Source organism: Phyllostomus hastatus, unplaced genomic scaffold (assembly GCF_019186645.2).
Source record: "Phyllostomus hastatus isolate PE091 unplaced genomic scaffold, TTU_PhHast_1.1 phas_contig_524, whole genome shotgun sequence".
NCBI lineage: Eukaryota > Metazoa > Chordata > Mammalia > Chiroptera > Phyllostomidae > Phyllostomus > Phyllostomus hastatus.
In genome coordinates, this window is record NW_025333900.1 from 6768242 (window position 1) to 6790325 (window position 22084).

General features: G+C 39.1%; 1 protein-coding gene across 5 annotated transcripts in view; it reads left to right on the forward strand.

The window, feature by feature from the left end:
• KDM1B (lysine demethylase 1B) overlaps positions 1-22084 on the forward strand; it is a 54639-nt gene that overhangs the window by 3437 nt on the left and 29118 nt on the right. For all 5 annotated transcript variants that reach the window (XM_045847043.1, XM_045847039.1, XM_045847040.1 and 2 more), the window contains 6 exons: positions 360-459; positions 1164-1291; positions 2464-2553; positions 3332-3443; positions 7795-7911; positions 20042-20080. In XM_045847043.1, the coding sequence (XP_045702999.1) occupies positions 360-459; positions 1164-1291; positions 2464-2553; positions 3332-3443; positions 7795-7911; positions 20042-20080 (586 nt within the window). The remainder of the gene's footprint in view (positions 1-359; positions 460-1163; positions 1292-2463; positions 2554-3331; positions 3444-7794; positions 7912-20041; positions 20081-22084) is intronic.

Consider the following 22084-nt stretch of genomic DNA (forward strand, 5'->3'; position numbering starts at 1 on the left):
TTTCTAAAGTTTATATTTTTAAATGTACATACTACTAATGGGTAACATTTATTGCATACTTAAAATATACCAGGCCTGGTACTCCAAATAGGCTATTTTACTTAATGCTCACACTGATCCTATGATACAATGGTATACACTCTTGCCATGCTCCTTTTATATATGAGAAGACTGAGGTCTTCAGGATATTAAGTAACATATTAAGTAACTTGAAAGCAATGGTTTCACACTCTGGCAGTCTAACTGCAGAGAATGTATTTTACCTAGTTCTGCATAATAACTTTGTTCCAGAATGTTGACAGTATTAGCAAGTGTTAATATTTAATGGTTTAATTATTTATTACTTTATTTTTTTGCAGATTATCTGATGCAATGGCAACCCCACGGGGGAGAACAAAGAAAAAAGCATCTTTTGATCATTCTCCAGATAGCCTTCCTTTGAGGAGTTCCGGTAGGCAGGTATTACTCCTTTGTTCATTTTGTGCACCTGTTTTGAGCACATGGAATTATTCTGATTGGGACTGAAGAATTAGAAGTAAAAAAATATATATCATTCTAGTCCTCAAGGAACTTGTAGTCTAGTAGAGAAACTGACCTTGGAACAATTACAGTCCAGGGTGATAAAAAGATAGAATGTAGACAAAAGCATGCTGGCAGAGGGAATTGCAAAGATGAAGACATAGGGTGTGAATCAGCATGGGGTGTTCAGACAATTGCAGCTGTGTGGTTGCTTCCAGGATGTGAGCTGGGGCCAGATCATGCTTGGCTTGCTGTCGTTCATAGGAATTTGACATCAGCTTGTAGCTGGCTGAGTGCTGTTGATGGGTTACTTACTACCATCTCTTTTGTAGGTCCCCCCCCCCCCGCCAAAGAAACATCTGAAATGATGTAATTCTTTTTCTAGACTTTTTCTAGGTTTTTTAAAATATGCAATACTGAGAGGATAATATCTTGGATGCATTTTAATTCTCTTTAAAGTGCTGATACTTGCACAGTAAAGTTTTAAGGAAATTGCTGTATTATCAGTCCCTAACCTACTGTCAGGGTGTTGTTGATTTTCATGTTTAGAACTTTTCCCAACGTTGAAGTCTTTTTAGTAGTAAACCTCCCACATTACTCTTGCCATTCTGGTGAAATCTTAACCTCAGCTGATTCTTCCTCAGGCAAAGAAAAAAGCAACGGAGATGGCAGATGAGGATGAAGACGGTGGGTCAGAGAAGAAGTACAGGAAATGTGAAAAGGCAGGCTGTACAGCAACATGTCCTGTGTGCTTTGCAAGTACTTCTGAAAGGTCTGTTTAGATGACATATCTTGGCCTCACATTCCTGCCTGTGAGAGTGTTCTTTGTGGGAACATCATTGTCAAAGATACTTTTACTAAAGATAGCTGTAGATACTGTAAGTCATCTAATAATAGAGACATTGCCTGTACATTCTGTACACACCACACCCTCCTATATGCTCCCTCTGTTAGACGTAGCTGTATCAGCTCTGCACAGTGCCCAGTCAGCATCCTCAGATCCCACTTCTCTTGGGGGTTGAGTGGAGGAAAGCGTGGGGCACAGCAGAGGGGACCGTGGAGCTCCCTATGGGCTAGCAGATGGTTACTTTCCTGAGGCTTTTTTCCCTCATGTAACATACTTCCTCTTCCAGTAGACATAAACAGGTCTCGTTGAGACTATGAAGTTAATAAATGCACTTGCCATTTTATTGGGATGACACAACTGTGACCTTTTACTTCCAGAGAAAAATCTTCAATGAAGGCTTAAGATTCAGTAAAACCTGGAACACAAATCCCATTTTTTTTTAAATCATGAAGCGTAGTGGTGTTAGTGTTCATTGTGGCATTAGAGTTCATTCTTTTACTACATTATTGGCTGTTTGAGAGCTTATATTTGCCAGATTGCCTGCTAAAGGGTCAGATTCCAGTTGGCCAGATTCATTTACTATTCAGTATTGGGCCAGATGTTGTTACTAGAACCACACTTCTCTCCTTCACCCATGTGCATCCTCCAGCAAGCACAGTGACACCCCTTGTTTCATGTCACTAGAGACCGTATCATGGCTTGAGGGAATCTTGATAAAACTGCTAGACCTCACACCCTTTGATGTGCAACCAGCTAGGTTAGGTCCTTTGCTCTAAGTCCCTGGGTCCTTAACCATGTGCTGTCACCTATCATCCATTCCACTTCCCCTGCCTGTTATTAGCTTCTGGTTGTTAGGATTCTAAATGGAGAGAATGCAACATGAGCTCATAGGAGGTGCTCGACACATGTTTTTTTAGTGTTTTGTTTTTTTGTGTTTTTTTTTAACAAAGGGGGTGGGGAGGGAAGGGGGGAATTTATTTTTGTGAAACAGAGGGAAGACTTTATTGTTTTTATTTTTGGTAAAATAAAGGAGTCAAACTAAAAAAAAGTGAGAACTGTTATTTATTACCAAAGCTACATGTTTCTGCTATTTTCAGATGTGCCAAGAATGGCTACACCTCCCGCTGGTATCACCTCTCCTGTGGGGAGCATTTCTGTAACGAATGCTTTGACCATTACTACAGAAGGTCTGTTGTCTGATTGTTGGAGGTTTTCATACTGGAGGGGGCTGGGGTGGGGGCAGTGGATGGGGTCAGATGGTTAAACCTGAGCCCACAGCCTTACTGAATTATGCCACTGTTGCAGCCATGCCTGTCAGCTACAACTGTGCCAGACCATGCTGTAGTTTGTGTGTGTGCATGCTTGTATGTGTGCACTCAGGGTTCAAAAACATCTACTGTGAGACAGTTCTCTTTAGTTGCAAGCTCTAATAACTCTAGGAGCTGCTTTACTATTCTGTGACAGTACATAGGGGAATGAATGCCAAGATTTGGGGGAAGATGCTGACAACTGGAAGGAGCTTGAACCAATAGCAGCTGTCCCTTCCTAACAGTTTTAGATAATTAAAACTGATACGAGCCCTGGCCAGGTGGCTCTGTCGGTTGGAACTACACCAAAAGGTTGCGTATTTGATTCCTGGTCAGGACACATACCTAGGTTGCGGGTTTGATCACTGACTGGGGTGTGTACAGGAGGCAACGGATTGATGTTTCTCTCTCACATTGATATTTCTCTCTCCCCCTACCTATCTAAAATCAATAAAACTCATATCCTCGGGTGAGGATTGAAGAAAGAACTGATAGGGATGCACCCTTCCTGACAGCCTCTTTTATGGATATCATAATAACTTCCTCCTCCTTATGATGTGGCTAGTTAAATCCTTTTATATAAAATTTTCTAACCTGCCACCTGTTTTCAAAACCCAGTTAACTTATAGCCTGATATATTTATTTTATTCTTTTTCAGCCATAAAGATGGATATGACAAATATACTACTTGGAAAAAAATATGGACTAGCAATGGAAAAACTGAACCTAGTCCCAAAGCTTTCATGGCAGACCAGCAGCTCCCGTACTGGGTAAAAAGGATAATGCTTTATTTTCTGTAAGGCAAGAAGAATGGGTGAAAATACCGATTTTTAGGAAATTTTTCTTTTGTTGCATTTATTGTTCTATGTCTATTAAAGCAAATCACATTTTTTATTTCTGTAGGAAATTCAGACATAGTTAAAGAAGAAACTAAAGACTCCCCGCACGCCGGTGATAGCCGTTGCTAAGCTTCCATATCATTCTTTTCTTCTATTAATTTTTAAGTGTATCTGTAAACACAATTTTTTGCTTCATATACATATCCTAGTAAGATTTAACATTATACTTTGAATGTAATTTTTGTTAAACTTTTAGCTTTTTCATTCATTTAACTTTATATTATTTTTCCATTTAGCCGTTCTTTGAAAATAAATTGTAGTGTTACCTATATTAGATAAATATCCTTATATTTAATAAATGATTTGCTAAATTTGAGCTTCTCTTGCATACATAAAATTTTTTATTGAAGTGAAACTTACCTGATATAAAATTATCATTTTAAAATATGCAATTCATTGGCACTTAGTACATTGACAGTGTTGTGTGAGCACCACCTCTGTCTAATTCCAAAGCATTGTCATCACACAGAGTAAACCTTGCCCATTAAGCAGCCCCCTCTCATTTTTCTCTCCCCCAGTCCCTGGGAACCATTAATCTGATTTCTGTCTTTATGAATTTATCTATTTCGGATGTTTTATGTAAAGGAATCATAAAGTATGTGACTTTTTTATTGGCCAGTTGTATTTTTTTATTTTTCTAAATATATTTTATTGATTATGCTATTACAGCTGTCCCATCTCTCCCCCTTTATTCCCCTCTGCCCTGCACACCCCCTTCCACCCACATTCCCCACCTTCAGTGCATGTCCATGGGTCACACTTACAAGTTCTTTGGCTTCTACATTTGCTATACTATTCTTAACCTCCCCTGTCTATTTTCTACCTACCATTTATGCTACGTGTTCTCTGTACCTTTTCCGCCTCTCTCCTCCTCCCACTCCCCTGGTGCTAACCCTCCATGTGATCTCCATTTCTGTGGTTCTGTTCCTGTTCTAGTTGTTTGCTTAGTTTGCTTTTGTTTTTGTTTTAGGTATGGTTGTTAGTAACTGTGAGTTTGCTATCATTTTACTATACATGTTTTTTTATCTTCTTTTTCTTAGTTAAGTCCCTTTAACATTTCATATAATAAGGGCTTGGTGATGATGAACTCCTTTAACTTGACCTTATCTGAGAAGCACTTGATCTGCCCTTCCATTCTAAATGAAAGCTTTGCTGGATAGAGCAATCTGGGATGTAGGTCCTTGCCTTTCATGACTTGGAATACCTCTTTCTAGCCCCTTCTTGCCTGTAAGGTCTTTTTTTGAGAAATCAGCTGACAGTCTTATGGGAACTCCTTTGTAGGTAATTGTCTTCTTTTCTCTTGTTGCTTCTAAGATTCTCTCCTTCTCTTTAATCTTGGCTAATATAATTATGATATATCTTGGTGTGTTCCTCCTTGGGTCCAACTTCTTTGGGACTCTCTGGGCTTCCTGGACTTCCTGGAAGTCTATTTCCTTTGCCAGATTGGGGAAGTTCTCCATTATTTTTTTAAATAAGTTTTTAATTTCTTGCTGTTGTTCTCCTTCTGGCACCCCTATAATTTAGATGTTGGAATATTTAAAGATGTCCTGGAGGTTCCTAAGCCTCTCCTCATTTTTTAAAATTTTTGTTCATTCTTTTTTGGTTGAATGTTTCTTTCTTCCTTCCTTCTGGTCCACACCGTTGCTTTAAGTCCCAGTTTCCTTCCCATCACTATTGGTTCCCTGTACACTTTCCTTTATTTCACTTAGCATCACCTTCATTTTTTCATCTAATTTGCAACCAAATTCAACCAATCCTGTGAGCATCCTGATCACCAGTGCTTTGAACTATGCATCTGATAGGTTGGCTATCTCTCAGTCCCTTAGTTGTATTTTTTTTTGGAGCTTTGATCTGTTCTTTCATTTGGGTCTTTTTTTTTTCTTTTTTTTTTTTTTCTTTTTGCCTCAGCACACCTGCTACATATAAGGGACAGAGCCTTAGGTGTTCACCAGGGTGGGGCAACCCACGTCACTAGGTTGTGATGCTGTATGTGGGGAAGGGGTCAAGAGGGAATAATGGCGCTTGCTCTGCTCTCTGGTGGATTTCAGTCACCTCCCATGTTACCCACAAGCAAAGTGGGCCCTTCTGGTGCTGATTCCCGGGTGGGTGGGCTTGTGTAGGTGCTAGGACCCTGTGGGTCTCTCCAACAAACTCACCTGTGAGGCTGGGAGTTTCTTCTGCTGCCACCTGCCACCTCAACCCCCACAGGTATTTTCAATCAGTGGTTTCAGGTTTTATCCCCGCCCCATTCCCCCGGCGCTGGAGCCCTGGGTTGGGTGGTCTGTCTCGCTCCATGGGTGTTCCTTCCGGTTTATCTGCACATGAATGTGGGACCGCCTGCTCCTCCACCCTCCGCCACCTTGCTGGTGTGTTAGCTGCCACCTTGCTGGCCAGCTGCAACCTTGCCTGCCCCATTCCACAATCCACGCTTCGCTGGGTCCACCAGCCAGCTGCCTTGCTCACCTCGGTCCTCCAGCCATCGCCTTGGCCTCGAGTCCTCTCTGCTCCGGCTGCCCGTCTCCACCCCTCCTACCGGTCTGGATAGATGTTTCTTCTTTAACTCCTCGGTTGTTGGACTTCCATACAATTTGGTTTTCTGTCAGTTCTGGTTGTTTTTTGTTTTTAAATTGTCGTCCTTCTTTTGGTTGTGTGAGGAGGCACAGTGAGTCTACCTATGCCTCCATCTTGGCCAGAAGTCCCAATTGTGTGTGTGACTTTCCGTGACTGTCTTAGCATAATGTTCCTGAGGTTCATCTGTGGCATAGCATATATTAGTTCTTCATTCCTTTTTATGGGTAAATAATGATCAAATATGTGGATTTGCCAAATTTAATGTATCCAGTCATCTGTTCATAGACAGTTGGGTTGCTTCCACTTTTCAGTTATTGCAAATAGTGCTTCTATGAACATTCGTGTACAGATATTTATTTGAGCACCTGTTTTCAATTCTTTTCCATATGTATCTAGAAATAAAATTGTTGGGTCACAGTCTATGTTTAACTTTTTGAGGGACTACCAAACTGTTTTTCTTAGCAACAGTTGTGGCATCTTTCATTCCCACCAGCAATGTATAAGGGTTTAAATTTCTCTACATCCTCACCAATTTATTTTCCCCCTCCCCGTTTTTTATCTAGCTGTCCTAGTGGGCCTGAAATGGTATATCATTGTGGCTTTGATTTACATTTCCCTAATGACTGATGCATCTTTGTGCCCATTGGCCATTTATGTATCTTCTTTGGAGAAATATCTGTTCAAGGCTTTCCCCGTTTTTAAATTGGATTGTCTTTTGTTTTTGAGTTGTAAGGTATTGTAGATACATATATTCTAGATACTAAACTCTTATTGGATAAATATTTTCTCCTATAGGTTGTCTTTTCACTTTATTGATAGTATCCTTTTATGCACAAAAGTTTTTAATTTTACAGTTCAGTTTATCTATTTTTTTCTTTTGTTGCATCTGTTTTTGGCATCATATCTAACAGTCCGTTTGAAATATGAGGTCACGAAAATTGACTCCTATTTTTTTCTAGAGTGTCTATCATTTTAGTTTTTATGTTATAGTATTTGATCCATTTTGGGTTGATTTTTGGATATATGTGAAAAAAGGACCAACTTGATTCTTTCTCATATGGGTATCAGCATGCTTTCTTAAAAAATAAACTTTTTTGGAATAATTGTAAATTTACAGAAGAGTTGCAAGAATAATACAGAAAGTTCCCACATATCCTTTACCCAGGTTATTATAATGTTATCTAAAACACCATGATAATTTGTCAAACTAAGAGATTAATATTAATGCAGTGCTAATAACTACAGTACAGACTTCATTTGGATATCATCAGTTTTTTTTAAATAGTGTCTTTTTGCTGTTCCAGGATTCTCTCCAGGACCCACATTACATTTAGTATGCGTAGTTTATTACTAATTGTAACTAAATTGAACTCTGACTGTTTCCTTAGGTTAGAGCTGGAAAACCTTTCTAACAACTAGTTAGATCTTGTTTGTACTTCCTGGTGCCTGAGCTATTATTAAATCAAATTATGCTAACGCGTAAAAGTGGATTATATGGGTGGTGGTCATGCAAGGGAAAGAAAAAGTACTTAGAAGTGCTAAAAGGATGGTCAAACCATGTGGCAAAGATGGTGAAGTGAGTAGTGGAAGAGAGAAACGCAGGCTCAAGAATAGTCAACTAATTGACCTTGACATGTGACTTTCCATCTAGGTTCAATGTACGAAACCTGAGTGTAGAAAATGGAGGCAACTTACCAAGGAAATCCAGCTTACTCCACAGATAGCAAAGACCTACCGCTGTGGTATGAAACCAAATACAGCTGCTAAGGTATGATCTCTGTTGGCTCTTCTTTTGAATTAAAAGATAGCTTAATTTAGTTGTCAGTAAATAAAAATAGTGTGTATTTCTCATTTATTAAATGGTAGTATTTTTAATAGATAGAAAATTGCATCTTTTTTTAATTGAAGTACAATATATGGACAGATGTTAAATGTATTTCATTGAGTTTTGGAAAAAGACTACATTGTGTAACCAATACCCAATAAATATACACATTTCTGTTTTCTTAAATAATAATTTATTGATTATGCTATTACAGTTGTCCTAATCTTTCCCCCTTAGTCCTTGCACCCAGTACCCCCCACTACCTCAGAAAATCCCTATACCATTGTTCATGTCCATGGGTCATGGATATATGTTCTTTGGCACTCCATTTACTGTACTGTGATTTATATCTCCATGGCTATTCTGTAACTACCTATTTGTACTTCTTAATCTCCTCACCTCTTCACCCATTCCACCACAACCCCCTCCCACCTGGCAACTATCTCTAAATGCTCTCCATATCTGTGATTCTGTCTCTGTTCTTATTTGCTTAGCTTGTTTTTTAGATTCAATTGTTGAAAGATAGGTATTGATTTCCATTTTATTGTTCATGCTTCTGATTTTTCCTTAAATAATCCCTTTAACATTTTATATAATAATGATTTGGTAATGATGAACTCCTTTAGTTTTCTCTTGCCTGGGAAACTCTATCTGCCCTTTGATTCTAAATGATAGCTTTGCTGGGTAGAGAAATCTTGGCTGTAGGTCCCTGCTTTTCATGACTTTGAATATTCTTGCCCATCCCTTCAAGCCTGCAAAGTTTCTTTTGAGAAATCAGCTGACAGTCTGATAGGGACTCCCCTGTAGATAACTGACTGCTTTTCTCTTGCTGCTTTTAAGATTCTCTTTATCTTTTACCTTTGGCATTTTAATTATGATGTGTCTTGGAGTGGGCCTCTTTGCATCTCATTTGGGATTCTCTGCTTCCTGGACTTGCATGTCCGTTTCCTTTACCAAATTAGGAAAGTTATCTTTCATTATTTTTTCAAGTAGAGTTTCAATTTCTTGCTCTTTCTCTCCTCCTTCTGGCACTCCTATGATGCAAATATTGGAACACTTGAAGTTGTCCCAAAGCTGCTTACACTGTCCTTGTTTTTTTTGGATTCTTTTTTTTTTCCTCCTCCTTGTCCTAATTGGTCATTTTCTGCTTCATTATGTTCCAAATCATTGATTTAATTTTCAGCTTAATCCATTCTGCTATTGTTTCCCTGTAGATTATCCTTTATTTTGATTAATGTATTTATTAATACATTCATTTCTGACTGGATCTTTTTTATGCTGTTGAGTTCCTCACTAAGTTCCTTGAGCATCCTTATAACCAGTGTTTTGAACTCTGCATCTGATAGATTGCTATCTCCATTTTATTTAGTTCTTTTCCTTAAGTTTTGATCTGTTCTTTCATTTGGGTCATGTTTCTTTGTCCCCTCATTTGGCAGCCTCACTGCATTTGTTTCTATGTGTTAGGTAGAGCTTCTCTGACTCCCTGTCTTGGTACCCTAGCCTAATGTGGTAGGTTTCTAGTAGGGTCCAGCTTCACAGTCTCCCTTATCACCCAAGCTGGGTACTCAAGGTGTGCCCTTCATGTGGGCCGAGTATACCCTCCTGTTATAATTGAGCCTTGATTGCTGTTAGTAGGTCAGTGGGAGGGATTTACCCAAGCCATTCAGCTCTAAGGACTGGCAGTACCACTGACCACTACCCTCCACCCTCTGTGGAGGATCAGCCCTGTGGAGGTAGGGTGGTGGTGCTCTGACATAGTCTGTCACTGTCCAGTGGGTACACAGACTCTGGGTTTTCCCGGATGGTTCAGGCCAAGGTCAGCCCCCACCTGTGTTCTGCCTGGGGCCACTCTGCCTGAACTATAAAGCAATCTGAGATGGCTGCTACTTGTGCTGAACTTGGGATTCCCAGGCAAAGCCAAGCTATGAATCTAAGCTGGCTTTGGCTAGCACCTGGCCTGGGGCCACTTAGCTAGAGGTGGGGGGATGGGAGCTTACTGAGGCTTGCTATTGCTTATTTGATAGGATTTAGGATGTTGTGAAGCATGAGCCAAGACCAGCCATTCATATGGAAAAATCCCTTTTAACAGCTGAGTGAGCCAGTGAGTTGGGTCATAAGTTGGGATAGAGTCTCAGGGGAACTCCAGGGTGTGGTAAACAGTGTTAGCAAGTTTGATGGAGTGTCAGATATGATACCCATCTGCGAGCTCTGAGGGGGTGGGTTCAGAAAAGGGACAATGGCCTCTGCCTGCCTGCCTGTCTTGTAGAAAGCTGTCCCCCAACTCCCACCTTGATGTCAGACACTTCATTTCCTCCCTGTATGCCACTGGTGCCTTTCAAGCTGCTACCCTGGTGCTGGAGCTCAGACTAAGTGAGTCTGAGTAAGTCGGTGTGGGGGTTCTTTAAGGGAACTTATTGGGACTCCAGAAGTTTCTTCTACTGACTCAAATCTCTGCTGGTTTTTGCAGCTGGAAGTTATGAGAACTTACCTTCCTGGCACTGGGACCCTGGGCTGAGGGGCCTGGTGTGGGGCTGGGATTTCTTACTCCTAAGATAACCATTCCAAATTTTTATCCACCATACATGGCTGTGGGACCAGACTGTTGTGCATCACCACCCCTCCTACCAGTCTGGATGGATGTCGTTTCTTTAATTCCATAGTTGTCAGAGTTGCATTCTATTCGATTTCTGATGGTTCTGAGTAATGGTTGTTTTATATTTTAGTTGTAATTTTGATGTGGTTGTACAAGGAAGTGATCTGTGTTCTACCTATGCTGTCATCTTGACCCAAAGTCTAAATACACATTTCTACCTCCCTAAAAATTCAAGTTATTTCCCTTCCTACTATTTTCTGATTTCTGTGCCCTAAACAGAGTTTTGCTTACTCTTGAATTTCATAAAAATGGAATCAGCCAACGTATACTCTTGTGTTGAGGTTCTTTCACTGAGTATAATTGTTTTTGAGATTCATCCATGTTATTCCATGGATTAGTAGTGTTTGCTTTTTATTGCTGAGTAGCATAATATCGTATGGATATACCGTATTTGTTTAACCATTTTCCTTTTGAAGGGCTTTTGTGATGTTTTAAAGTTTTTACTGTCATGAATAAAACTGTAGCAAACATTCTGTACAAGTTTTTTTTGTAGATCTGTGGTTTCATTTCTTAAGGGTATATACATAGGATTGGAATTGCTAAGTCATGTGTTAAATTTACATTTCCTAAATTGCCAAATGGTTTTACAAAGTTGTAGCACATTGCAACATTTGGTCGTGGTACTCTTTTATTTATTTATTTTTTTAATTTTAGCTATTCTAGTGGGCATGTACTGGTATGTCATTGTGGTTTTAACTTTCACTTCCCTGAACACTAGTGATGTTGAATGTCATTTCATATGCTCATTGGCCATTCCTTCCTTGTTTTTGGAATACTATCTGTACAAATCTTTTCTTAAAATTGAGTTTGTGTTGTAGGGGTTTCTATGTAATATGGATATGAGATATAATCTTGAATATTTTTCCCAGGTTTTGTCTTACCCTTTCATTTTTTAAGTATCTTTTGATGAGAAATTTTTAAATTTGAAGCCTAGTTTATTAATTTTTTATGCTTAGAACTTCTTTACCTTTTCTGAGAAATCTTTGATTGCTTCTCAGTTTATACAGAGAGTCTCAAATGTTTTCTTTGAGGAGCTTTATACATTGAGGTCACTAATCTATCTCATGTTAATTTTTGGTTTGGATGTGAGGTATAGGCCAAGATTCCATTTTTTAAATATAAATATTTGTCCAGTACCATTTGCTGAAAAAACTTCTTTCCCTATTATGTTATCTTATCTCCGTTATCAAAAATCAGTTGGCCATACGTGTTGATCTACTTCTAGACTCTGTTCCTCTGATCTCTTTATGTATTCTTATCCTGATTCTCTGCTGGCTTGATTGTCGTATCTTTATAATAAGTCTTAAAATCAGGTGGTGCAAATGCCTCTGTTTTTGTTTTTCAAGATTGTCTTGGCTATTCTAGATCTTTTACATTACCATATAAAATCACAGCCTGTCAAAATCTACAAAAAAAGCCACTGGAATTTTTTTTTGTAATGCATTGAATCTATAGATAATTTTAAGAAGAATTGATATCCTTACATTTTTGTCTTTTAATCCATAGCTCAGAAAACTGCGTGTCAAATCTGGACCCCGACCTGTTTTTGAAAATAATGGTTTATTGGTACACAGCCATGCTCATTTGTTGTGTATTACCTGTGGCTGCTTTCATGCTACAGTGGAGGAGTCATTCTGGCAGAGACCATACCATTCGAGGAACTTAATATTTACTCTCTGACTCTTTACAGAAAATGTTTCCCAGCGCCTGTTCTGGTCCAGGAGCATGGTGTCTCTCTCCATCTTTTCCAGGTCTTTAATTTCTCTCAACAATATTTTCTAATTTTCACTAAGGATGTCTTTTGTCAAATATATTTTTAGGTATTTGAGTTTTTTTCTGTGATTGTAAATAGAATTTATTTAACTTCATTTTCAGGTTGTTGCAATGATACAGAAATCCAGTTTTTTTGTATATGTTGATTTTATACCCAGAGGCTTTGTTAAATTATTAAACTTATTAAATTTCATAGATCTTTTTGTAGATTTCTTTGGGTTTCCTATCATTGTATCAGCTGTGAATAAGGACTGTTCTCTTAAAAAAAAAAGAAAAACTCCGTCCTTTTGCTCTTTCTTTTTCGTGCCTGATTACATTGGTCAGGACCACCAGTACCATGTTGAGTAGAAGTTGGAGAGCAGACATCTTGCCTTGCTCCTGATGTAGGAGGAGTGTGTTTGGTATCTTTATCATCATGTATAATGCTGGCTGTAGTTTTTCACAGATGCCTTTTACCAGATTGGAGAAGTGCCTTTCAATTTGCTAGCCTGCTGGGAACTTTTTATTATGGATGGATGTTGGATTTTGTCACTTTCCTTATATCTTTTTTGATGATCATGTGGCTTTATTTCTTCTTTCATCTGTGGATGTGGAGATTCTGGAATGTTGAAATAACGTTGCATTCCTGGAAAAAAGATATCATTTGTCTTTAATGTATCATCCTTTTAATGAATTGTTGGATTCAGTTTGCTAATACTTTGTTAAGGATTTTTGCATCTGTGTTCATGATGGATACTATCTGTCATTTTCTTTTCTTGTAATGTTCTTAATTGATTCCACTGTCTGAGTTATGCTGGCTCCATAAAACAAATTCAGAAGCATATCCTTCTCCATTTTGTTAAAGAGTGTGAGTAATGTTGATATTATTTCTTCTTCATGTTGGTATAATTCACTGGTGAAGTCATATGGGTGTTTTTTTGTGGAAAGTTTTAAAATTACAAATTCAGCTTCTTTAACAGATACATGGCAATTTAGTTGGTTTAGTCTACCAGTTTTAGAGAGTTGTGCTTTTTTCTAAGAAATTTGCCTGTTTCGTCTACATTGTCAAATTTATTAACTTAAAGTTGTTTACACAGTTCCCTTATTCTCCTTCTAATGTTAGCTCAGTGGTGATATCTTTGTTTTCATTTTTGATGTTGGTAATTTGGGAGTGGAGGATGGAAAGCACAGGTCTAGGCCGGGGACCGAGGAATTAACGCGTTGTTCTGAAACCTCTCAGGTTAGCCCTTAATTGAAGCTTGAGCTCAGTCTTGGGAGTTGAAAACCTCCCTGAGGGATAGAAGAGAAAACAATAGGAAGGGCTGACACCGAGGGGGTGGGTAATTCATTTTCCAGGTGGAGGGCACTGATGTGAGTTGGGTTTGTGTAACGGAGGTGCATGAGCTTGTGTGGCAGAGGGGAAGCTAGCAGAAACAATGTCATGGCTGCACCGAACTTATCTAGCACCTGTGCCCCAGATTACTTTTCAAGTCAAAACTAGACTCAGTGGCATTTCATTATAATATTTAAAAGGAGAGTTCAGCCAAGAGCAGTCAGAAATAGCAGACTCCTTTAATAGATACTAGCCTTTGGGCCATTTTCATTCATCCTATTTCAGTGAAATTTCTTTTTTTTTTGTTACTTTATTTTTTATTTTAAAATTATATTGTGCATGCTGTTACAGTTGTCCCGATTTTTTGCTCTTTGCCCACTTCTACCCAGCGCCCTCCCTCTCCCTCAGGCAATTCCCACACTGTTACCCATGTTCATGGGTCATGCACACGTGTTCTTTGGCTACCGTATTCACTGTGCTGTACTTTACATCCCCATGGCTTTCCTGTTACAACTGACTTGTGCTTTTTACTCCCTTCACCCTTTTCGCCCATTCCCTCACCCCTCCCCCATCTGGCAAGATTCAAAGTATTCTCTGTATCTCTGAGTCTATTTCTGTTTTGCTGTTGTGCTGTGTTTATTTACTTTGTTTTTTAGATTCAATTGTTGGTGGATAGGCATTTATTGCCATTTTATTGTTCATATTTTTTATCTTCTTCTTAAAGAAGACCCTAAAATTTCATATAATACTGGTTTGGTGGTATGAACTCCTTAGCATTTTGTCTGGGAAGCTCTTCATCTGCCCTTCAATTCTAAATGATAATTTTGCTGGGTAGAGTGATCTTTATTGTAGGTCCTTGCTTTTCATGACTTTGAATATTTCTTGACAGTCCCTTCTAGTCTGCAAAGTTCTGTTGAGAAATCAGCTGACAGACTTACTGGAGCTCCCTTGTAGGTAGGTAACTGTTTTTCTCTTGCTGCTTTTAAGATTCTCTTTGTCCTTGACCTTTGGCCTTTTAATTATGATGTGCCTTGATGTGGGCTCTTTAGGTTCATCTCACTTGGGATTTTCTGTGATTCCTAGATTTGCATGTCTATTTCTTTCACCAAGCAGGGAAGTCTTCTGTCATCATTTTTTTCAAACAGGTTTCCAGTTTCTGGCTCGCTCTCTCCTGCCAACACCCCATGATGTGAATGTTGGCATACTTGAAGTTGTCCCAGAGGCTCCTTACACTATCCTCAAATTTTTGGATTCTTTTTACTTCTTGCTGTTCTGATTAAGTGTTTTTTTTCCTTCTTTATATTGCAAATTGCTGATTTGATTCTCAGCTTCATCCACTCTACTATTGATTCCCTATAAATTGTTCTTTATATCAATTAGTGTATCTTCCATTTCTGACTGGATCTTTTTTATGGTAAGTTCCTTGAGTATCCTTATGACCAGTGTTTTGGACTCAGCATCTAGTAGATCACTTGTCTTCATTTTGTTTAGTACTTTTTCTGGAGTTTTGTTCTGTTCTTTCATTTGGACATGTTTCTTTGTCACCTCATTTTGGCTGCCTGCTTGTGCTTTTTCTCTGCATTAGGTAGAGCTGCTATATCTTCCAGGCTTGGTAAAGTGGCCTAATGTAGTAGGTGTTGTAGGATCCAGTGGTTACAACCTATCCTAACATCTAAGCTGGGTACTCGAGGTGTATCTACCATGTGGGTTATGTAAACTTTTTCTGTAGTTGAGCCTTGATTGCTATTGGCATGTCAAGGGGAGGTATTTACTCAGGTAGATCAGCTGCAAGGACTGGTTGTGACCACTGACCACCAACCTACAGCCATTGTGGAATATCAGCTGTGCGAGGAACCCACTCCATAGAGCAGGACTTACTTCAGCAGGGCTCTGGTGTCTGCTGAGTCCACCCCTTGAGTGTGTTGCTTGTGGAGGCGGTTAGGTGGTGGTACTTCAATGTAATCTGAAACTGTTCACTGATGTGCTGGCTCTGAAGCTTCCCAGGAGGTAGAGGCCAAGGTCAGCCATCACCTGTGTTCTGTCCAGCGCCACCCGGCGTAAGCTACAAAGTGATTTGCAGATGGCTGCTACTTGTGCTGGGCTTGGAGACATCCAGGTGAGGCCAACCTGTGAACCAAGGTCAGCTGCTGCTAGTGCCAGTCCTGGGTCTACTTAGCAAGGGATATAGGGCTCACTGAAGCCAGATGCTGCTTGTTTGAGAGAACTTGGGAAAATCTGAAGCATGAGCCAAGATAAGCCATTTGTATTGAAAAGCCCCTGGAAACAGGTTTGGGGGGCCCCCATAGGTGAGTGGGGTGGGGCCTCAGGGAATCACCAGTGTAGGGCAAACAGTGGTAGCCAGGTTGATGGAGTCTCAGTTTTGGCACTTGCCAGTGGCTCTGTAGGCTCAGAAATAGAACAATGGCCTCTGCTAGCACTTCTGCCTGGGAGAAAGCTGCTCCCCAGCTCTTACCCTGATGCCAGACACTTCAGTTCCTATCCATATTTCTCTAATGCCTGTCAAGTTACCATCCTTGCACTGGAGCTCAGAAGTAGTAAGTCTGAGTAAGTCTGTGTGTAGACCCTTTAAGAGGAACTGCCTGGGACTCCAGAAGTTAATGTCTTCCACAGCCTCAATCCCCCTGGTTTTTACAACACTGGAACTTGGGCTAGGGAGTCATATGTGAAGCTGGGACCACTCCGTTCCCAAGATATCCCTCCCAGTTTTTGTCTGCCACACATTGGTGTGTGGCCTAACCATGCTATGTCTCCATCCCTCCTACCAGTTTCGATGTGATTTCTTCTTTAATTTCAGAATTGTAGGACTTCCATTCAGCTCTATTTCTGGCAGTCCTGAATGATGGGTTTTCTATAGTTTCATTGTAATTTCGATGTGATGTGCAAAGAGGCGAGTACCATGTTTACCTCACTGCCATCTTGACCAGAAGTCTATGTGAAGTTTCTAAACAGTTGCTCTAAATAAATAAAAAATATTTGGGTGATTTGCTTACTGAGTATATTACTAAATACTAGATATGATTTTATATGAAAAAGTTTATATTAAAATCATTTGATACTGTGCTTTGACTAGCTTTAGTTTAACTATCATTTGGAATTAACATAATCCCTCCTCTCTCTTACCTGCTAACAATGGAATGTGCAGCTTTGAATTCATCTCTGCCAGTTGTTCAAATTATCCATGTCCCTTTTTTCTTTTTTTTTTATTTGTTTTTTCTTCGGTGGTGATTGTCCACCAAAGAAAATTTCAATTTCAATTTTTTCAGTGTAAGTAGTTTTTGAAATGTCTAAGGTTTTCTTTAGAATGAGTTTAGTTTTAGACAAATGACATATATTCATTACCAAAAAATTCAAGCAATATAGAAAAGGACAAAGTTATTAACAAAAAATATTCATGCGGTCATCAGCATGAAATAACCACCATTAAATGAGATTTATTCAAGAATATTTCTGCATGTATTTCACGGAGAAGACCTGACTGATAACTTCCTACTAAGAATTAGTGTTGTACAGGCTGGTTTTGCACAAAGTGATTGAGTTAAATACAACAAAATTTAAAACCAGGAGAAGAAGCCAAAGTGAATAAGAAGTTGTTGAACAGTGGATAATTATTTCTTCATCTTCAGTAATAGTAGTTTCTAAAATCTCCCTAAAAGGATATGAAAACAGGAGATGAGAATGGTGTGAGGTTGGAATCCCTTTTTTTAGTTGCATGTTTTAATTTTAGATATTAATTGACACCCTGCTCTGAAAGTGGAAAAAGTAAATTATGTCATACTTTTTATTCCACATCCCCTTCCCTCTCTCCCAATTTTTGTGTTTTGTTGTTTTATTTTTTAGTTTAGTGTACTTGTCGGAGTAAATGTTTTATTTATTTCCTGTAACCACAGTCCCTCCCTTGCTTGTTCTTGCTTCTGTATTTACATGGGTTTACCGCCCCCCACAATTTCTCTTACCACAGCTTCTTCTATCGCAAGTTCTTTCATATTTTGGTTCGCCATGTGGGTGAGTGTATTTTAACATCAAGAACATTTTTCCAGGTGGACTGAGAAGTATCAGATTCCTTAAGCTTTTGAAAACTTAATTGCCTTTCTCTCCCTCCAGCCATGTTAAAGTTGAAGTCTTCACAGTCTTTCTTCTTAAATTCTTGCTTCTAAGTAGCGTGTCACACGATTTATACTTCTTCCCCCACCCCTCAAAATCCTTCTTTGATACCCCACTGCTCCCATTTGTTACTGTCGATAATCTGAGGTTTTGAAATATTTATTTAAATGCTTTTATTGATTCAGAGTGCCTTTGGTTTCCAGCTTGGTATTCTGTTAAGGACAAAGTCTGGAAGGGTTTATTTGTGTAACAACATTAAAAAGAATGGTGGTGTACTAGCACACTGTTTTGGAGCTTGCTTTTGTCATTTAATGTATCTTAAAGGACCTTCCTTCTATCTTAAAAGTCCTTTAAAGATCTCTCTATTTAAAGACTGTGTAATAAACAGTCTACTGAATGGATGTGTTATAATGAATTTAGCGTGATTGAAAGCATTTAGGGGACTTTTAAATGTTTGCCATTAGGGACAGTTCTGCAATTAATAGCTTTATATTTTTGCCCTTTTTCTTTCTTTTTTAAAAAATTTTATTCATTTTTAGAGAGGGAAGGGAGGGAGAAAGAGAGAGACAGAGACAGAGACAGAGACAGAGACATACATCAATGTGCAGTTGCTGGGGGATGTGGCCTGTGACCCAGGCATGTGCTCTGACTGGGAATCGAACCTGCGATGCTTTGGTTCTCAGCCTGTACTCAATCCACTGAGCTACACCAGCCAGGACTGCCATTTTTCAGTATATTTGTGGGATCAATTTCTAGCAATAAAATTTTTGTGTCAAAGAGAACATACCATTGCTTTAATATGAAATAAATCCTAGACACAAAAGAAGATTTATAATTTGTGTGTAAGGAATAAAGAGTTAAAGTAAAGATTTGTGTATCCAGCACTCAGTTTTAAAAACAAAGCATTACCAATGCGTCTGTCATTCCCTGTGCTTACCTTCCTTCCGTACCCCTGCAAGGACAAACAGTATTCCAAATTTTGTGTTTATTATTCCTCTGCTTTTTGTTACAGAGTTAATACATATTTACAGTACCCTAAACAGCATGTAAACTTTTGCATGTTTTTAATACTGGTTACAAATTATATTATATTGCTTGTATTCTTCTGCAACTTGCTCTTCTCACTCAGCGATTTCAGATGTATCCAGGTTGATGTCTGGAGCTCCGAACCATTAATGCCCCCTGCTGTATAGTGTTACATTGTGTGAATGTACCACTCTGTATCTCTTTTCCTATTCATGTTCGCGACGGTTGTTTTGGATTTTGGACTGTTGCACACAGTGCTTCTGTGAGCACTCATGCATGCCTCTTCTAGTGCACACGTGCAAGAGTTTCTCCAGAGTATATTCCAAGGGCCAGATTTGCCAGGCTATATGCTATACCAATCTTCAGTTTATTTAGGTAACTTTTTAATTGAAATATATAAACAGAAGATGCACAAATCAAAATGCATTGCCCAGTGGATTTTTACAAAGTCCCCATTTAGCTAGCTTCCAATAAAGAAATGCAACACTTACCAGCCCCTCAGAATCCCCCAGCAACCCCTTTCACTTGCAGCCTCCATCCCTTGCTCTCTCACTTACTATTCTGACTTATAACACTAAAGATGTTTTGCTTGTTTTTGAATTTTATGTGAATGGAATCATACAGCATATTTTCTTTTGGGTCTGACTGCTTTCCAGCATCATTATGCCTGTAAGGTGCATGTGTGTTGTAGTGTGTGGTTGTAGTTAGTTTTCACTGCTGTATAGTGGCCTCTGTTTGATCGTGATGCAGTTCATTTATCCATTCTTGATTTACTTCTGTGTTGTATTTAGCTTTTTCCTATTGCAAAGAATCCTCCTTTGAACATTTTCTACTTCTGTTGATGAACGTGTACAAGGGCCTTTCTCAAAAATATAACAAAGGTTAGAATTTGCTGGGCATACAGTGTATACATCTTCAATTAAACAAGATAATGCCAAATTTTTTATCATTAAAAGTTTCATATTTTGTCCATTTGCTCTCCAGAATTTTTTCTCCTTTACATTTCCACCTGGGATGTCCTTATAAGAGTACCTGTCCTCCCCACACCTTCACTCATACAGTGTCTTATCACACTTTTTCTCTCTGCCAGCCTAATAGGTGAAAAGAGGTATCTTCTTGAAGGTAAATTGGTACTGAAGACAGTATTTTATAAGTAAAGCTAATTAATACTTGGTTTTCCTTTGCAGCCTGAGACCCCAGATCAGTGTTCCCTCCCAGAAGATCTAGTGAGTATTTCTGCGTGTTCTAGATCGGAGTTCAGTGCACCTGCAGTGTTCAGTGTTACACATAAATGACATTAACAGTTTTGTGAGTTTCTCTCTCTTTGGTTGCTGATCAGAGGCTTTTTACTCTAACATGATAATGATATGATGAAAGTGCTAGCAGTAGTGGTATTATAGGTGATCCTCCCCAACTTTTAAAAAGAAAAGTTATATTGCTTCACATTAAAAGGAAATAAAAAGGAAGAAACTGCTACCTTGCTTTACTGTAGGGATCAGGCTTGTTAAATGTTTTTCATGGGTGACTTTATGACCGTGTCTCTGCTTGAATCCTTCCAAGAAGAAAGAACAGGGGGTGCATAATTTGATGGTGTTGGCCCAGATTCAGCTGTGAGAGTGTTCTCATGTGTTCTAACCTCAATGTCACTGCTTTGTCCTGTCCCTGCTGTGGAAGGAAAAGCAGCATCTCTAGCTGGCAAAGCCTCGGCACTTTTCATTATCTTACAAAGCTTTGCTGCTGGAGCCGGCAAAGTCCAAGGGTTGTAGAACCAGATCCAATGGATGTTTCAGAAAAAGACTTTTTAATACTCTCAAGTTTCTAAAATTCTGAGATTCTGAGTTATTTTGTATTTTAGCAATTCAAGGCTGTTAACCTGCAGTTTTTCTAATTGTCTGAAACTCAGGGACTGGGGTTGATTTTTAGGCAAAGGGAGAATTGACATCTAGCAAATCTATGTTAAAAACCACTGTTATATAAAAGAGGTGTGTGAGACACACATGTACACTTTTTTAATAACTAGTTGTACCCTAAAACATTCCTATGGTAAACTAGTAGCCCAGATAATATCTGCATTAGAGTAGACAGGATGAGACTATAGAAATTAAGGAAAAAAGAACTTGAATACAATCACAGTACCTTATGAATATGTCCACTAACATTTAGACCATTTTGCAGGCAGAAGAATTTGAACTTAGGACAGAAGCCATATTCTTGGGGTATATGAAGTTTTAAAAGTTTGGAGGAACCCCTGAATGTTCACCTGCCAGTTATTTATTTTTGCATTTTGTTAAGGAAGGGTCAGGAGCAGGTTTATAGCCATATCACCCACCCACCCTTTTTCTGTCCCTGTGGATTCTAGGGTCACTTTTAATGCAGTTTCTAAATTTTGAGTGATTGTAAGTTTCCTAGGGCTGCCATAACAAATCACCATGGACCAGGTGGCTCAAAGCAACAGAAGTTTATTGTTTCATCATTCCAGAGCCTCTATGTCCAAAATCAATGAGTTAGCAGGGCCATTCTCCCCCTGAAGGCTCTAGGGGAGGGTCCTTCCTTCTTCTTCCAGCTTCTGGTATTACCAGCAATTCTTTTTTTCCCCCAAATAATTTTAAAAAATATTGTATTTATTTTTAGAGAGGGGAAAGGAGGGAGAGAAAGAGGGAGAGAAACATTGATGTGCAAGAGAAACATCATTTGGTTGCCTCTCACCCACCCCCAACCAGGATCTTGGCTCACAACCCAGACAACGTACCCTGACCAGGAATCAAACCAGCAATCTTCTGGTTTGCAGACAACACCCAACCCGCTGAGCCACACCAGTCAGGCTGTTGCAATTCTTGGCATTCCTTGGCTTGTAGATGCATCACTCCAGTCTCTGCCTCTGTCATCACATGACCCTCTCCCTGTGTGTCGCCCCTGTTTCTCTGTCTTTCCTCCTCTTACAAGGATAATAGTCTATTGAATTTAGGGCTCACTCTACTCCAGTATGACAAGATTTCCAGTAAAGGTCACATTCTGAGGTTCTGGGGGAATACTATTTAACCAAGTATAGTGGGTATTTGTTAAATTGATAGACTGACTACATCAAGTACAATTTCTTTCTTGGTATGTGTATTCAAGGTGAGAGTGGAATTTTTGATGGCAAAAGGGAAAAACTATAGCCAGGTGTTCAGGAGTGGTGAGCATGTTGAGAGAACAGACTTGGAATAGCAAGATCAAATGCTGGTTTATTA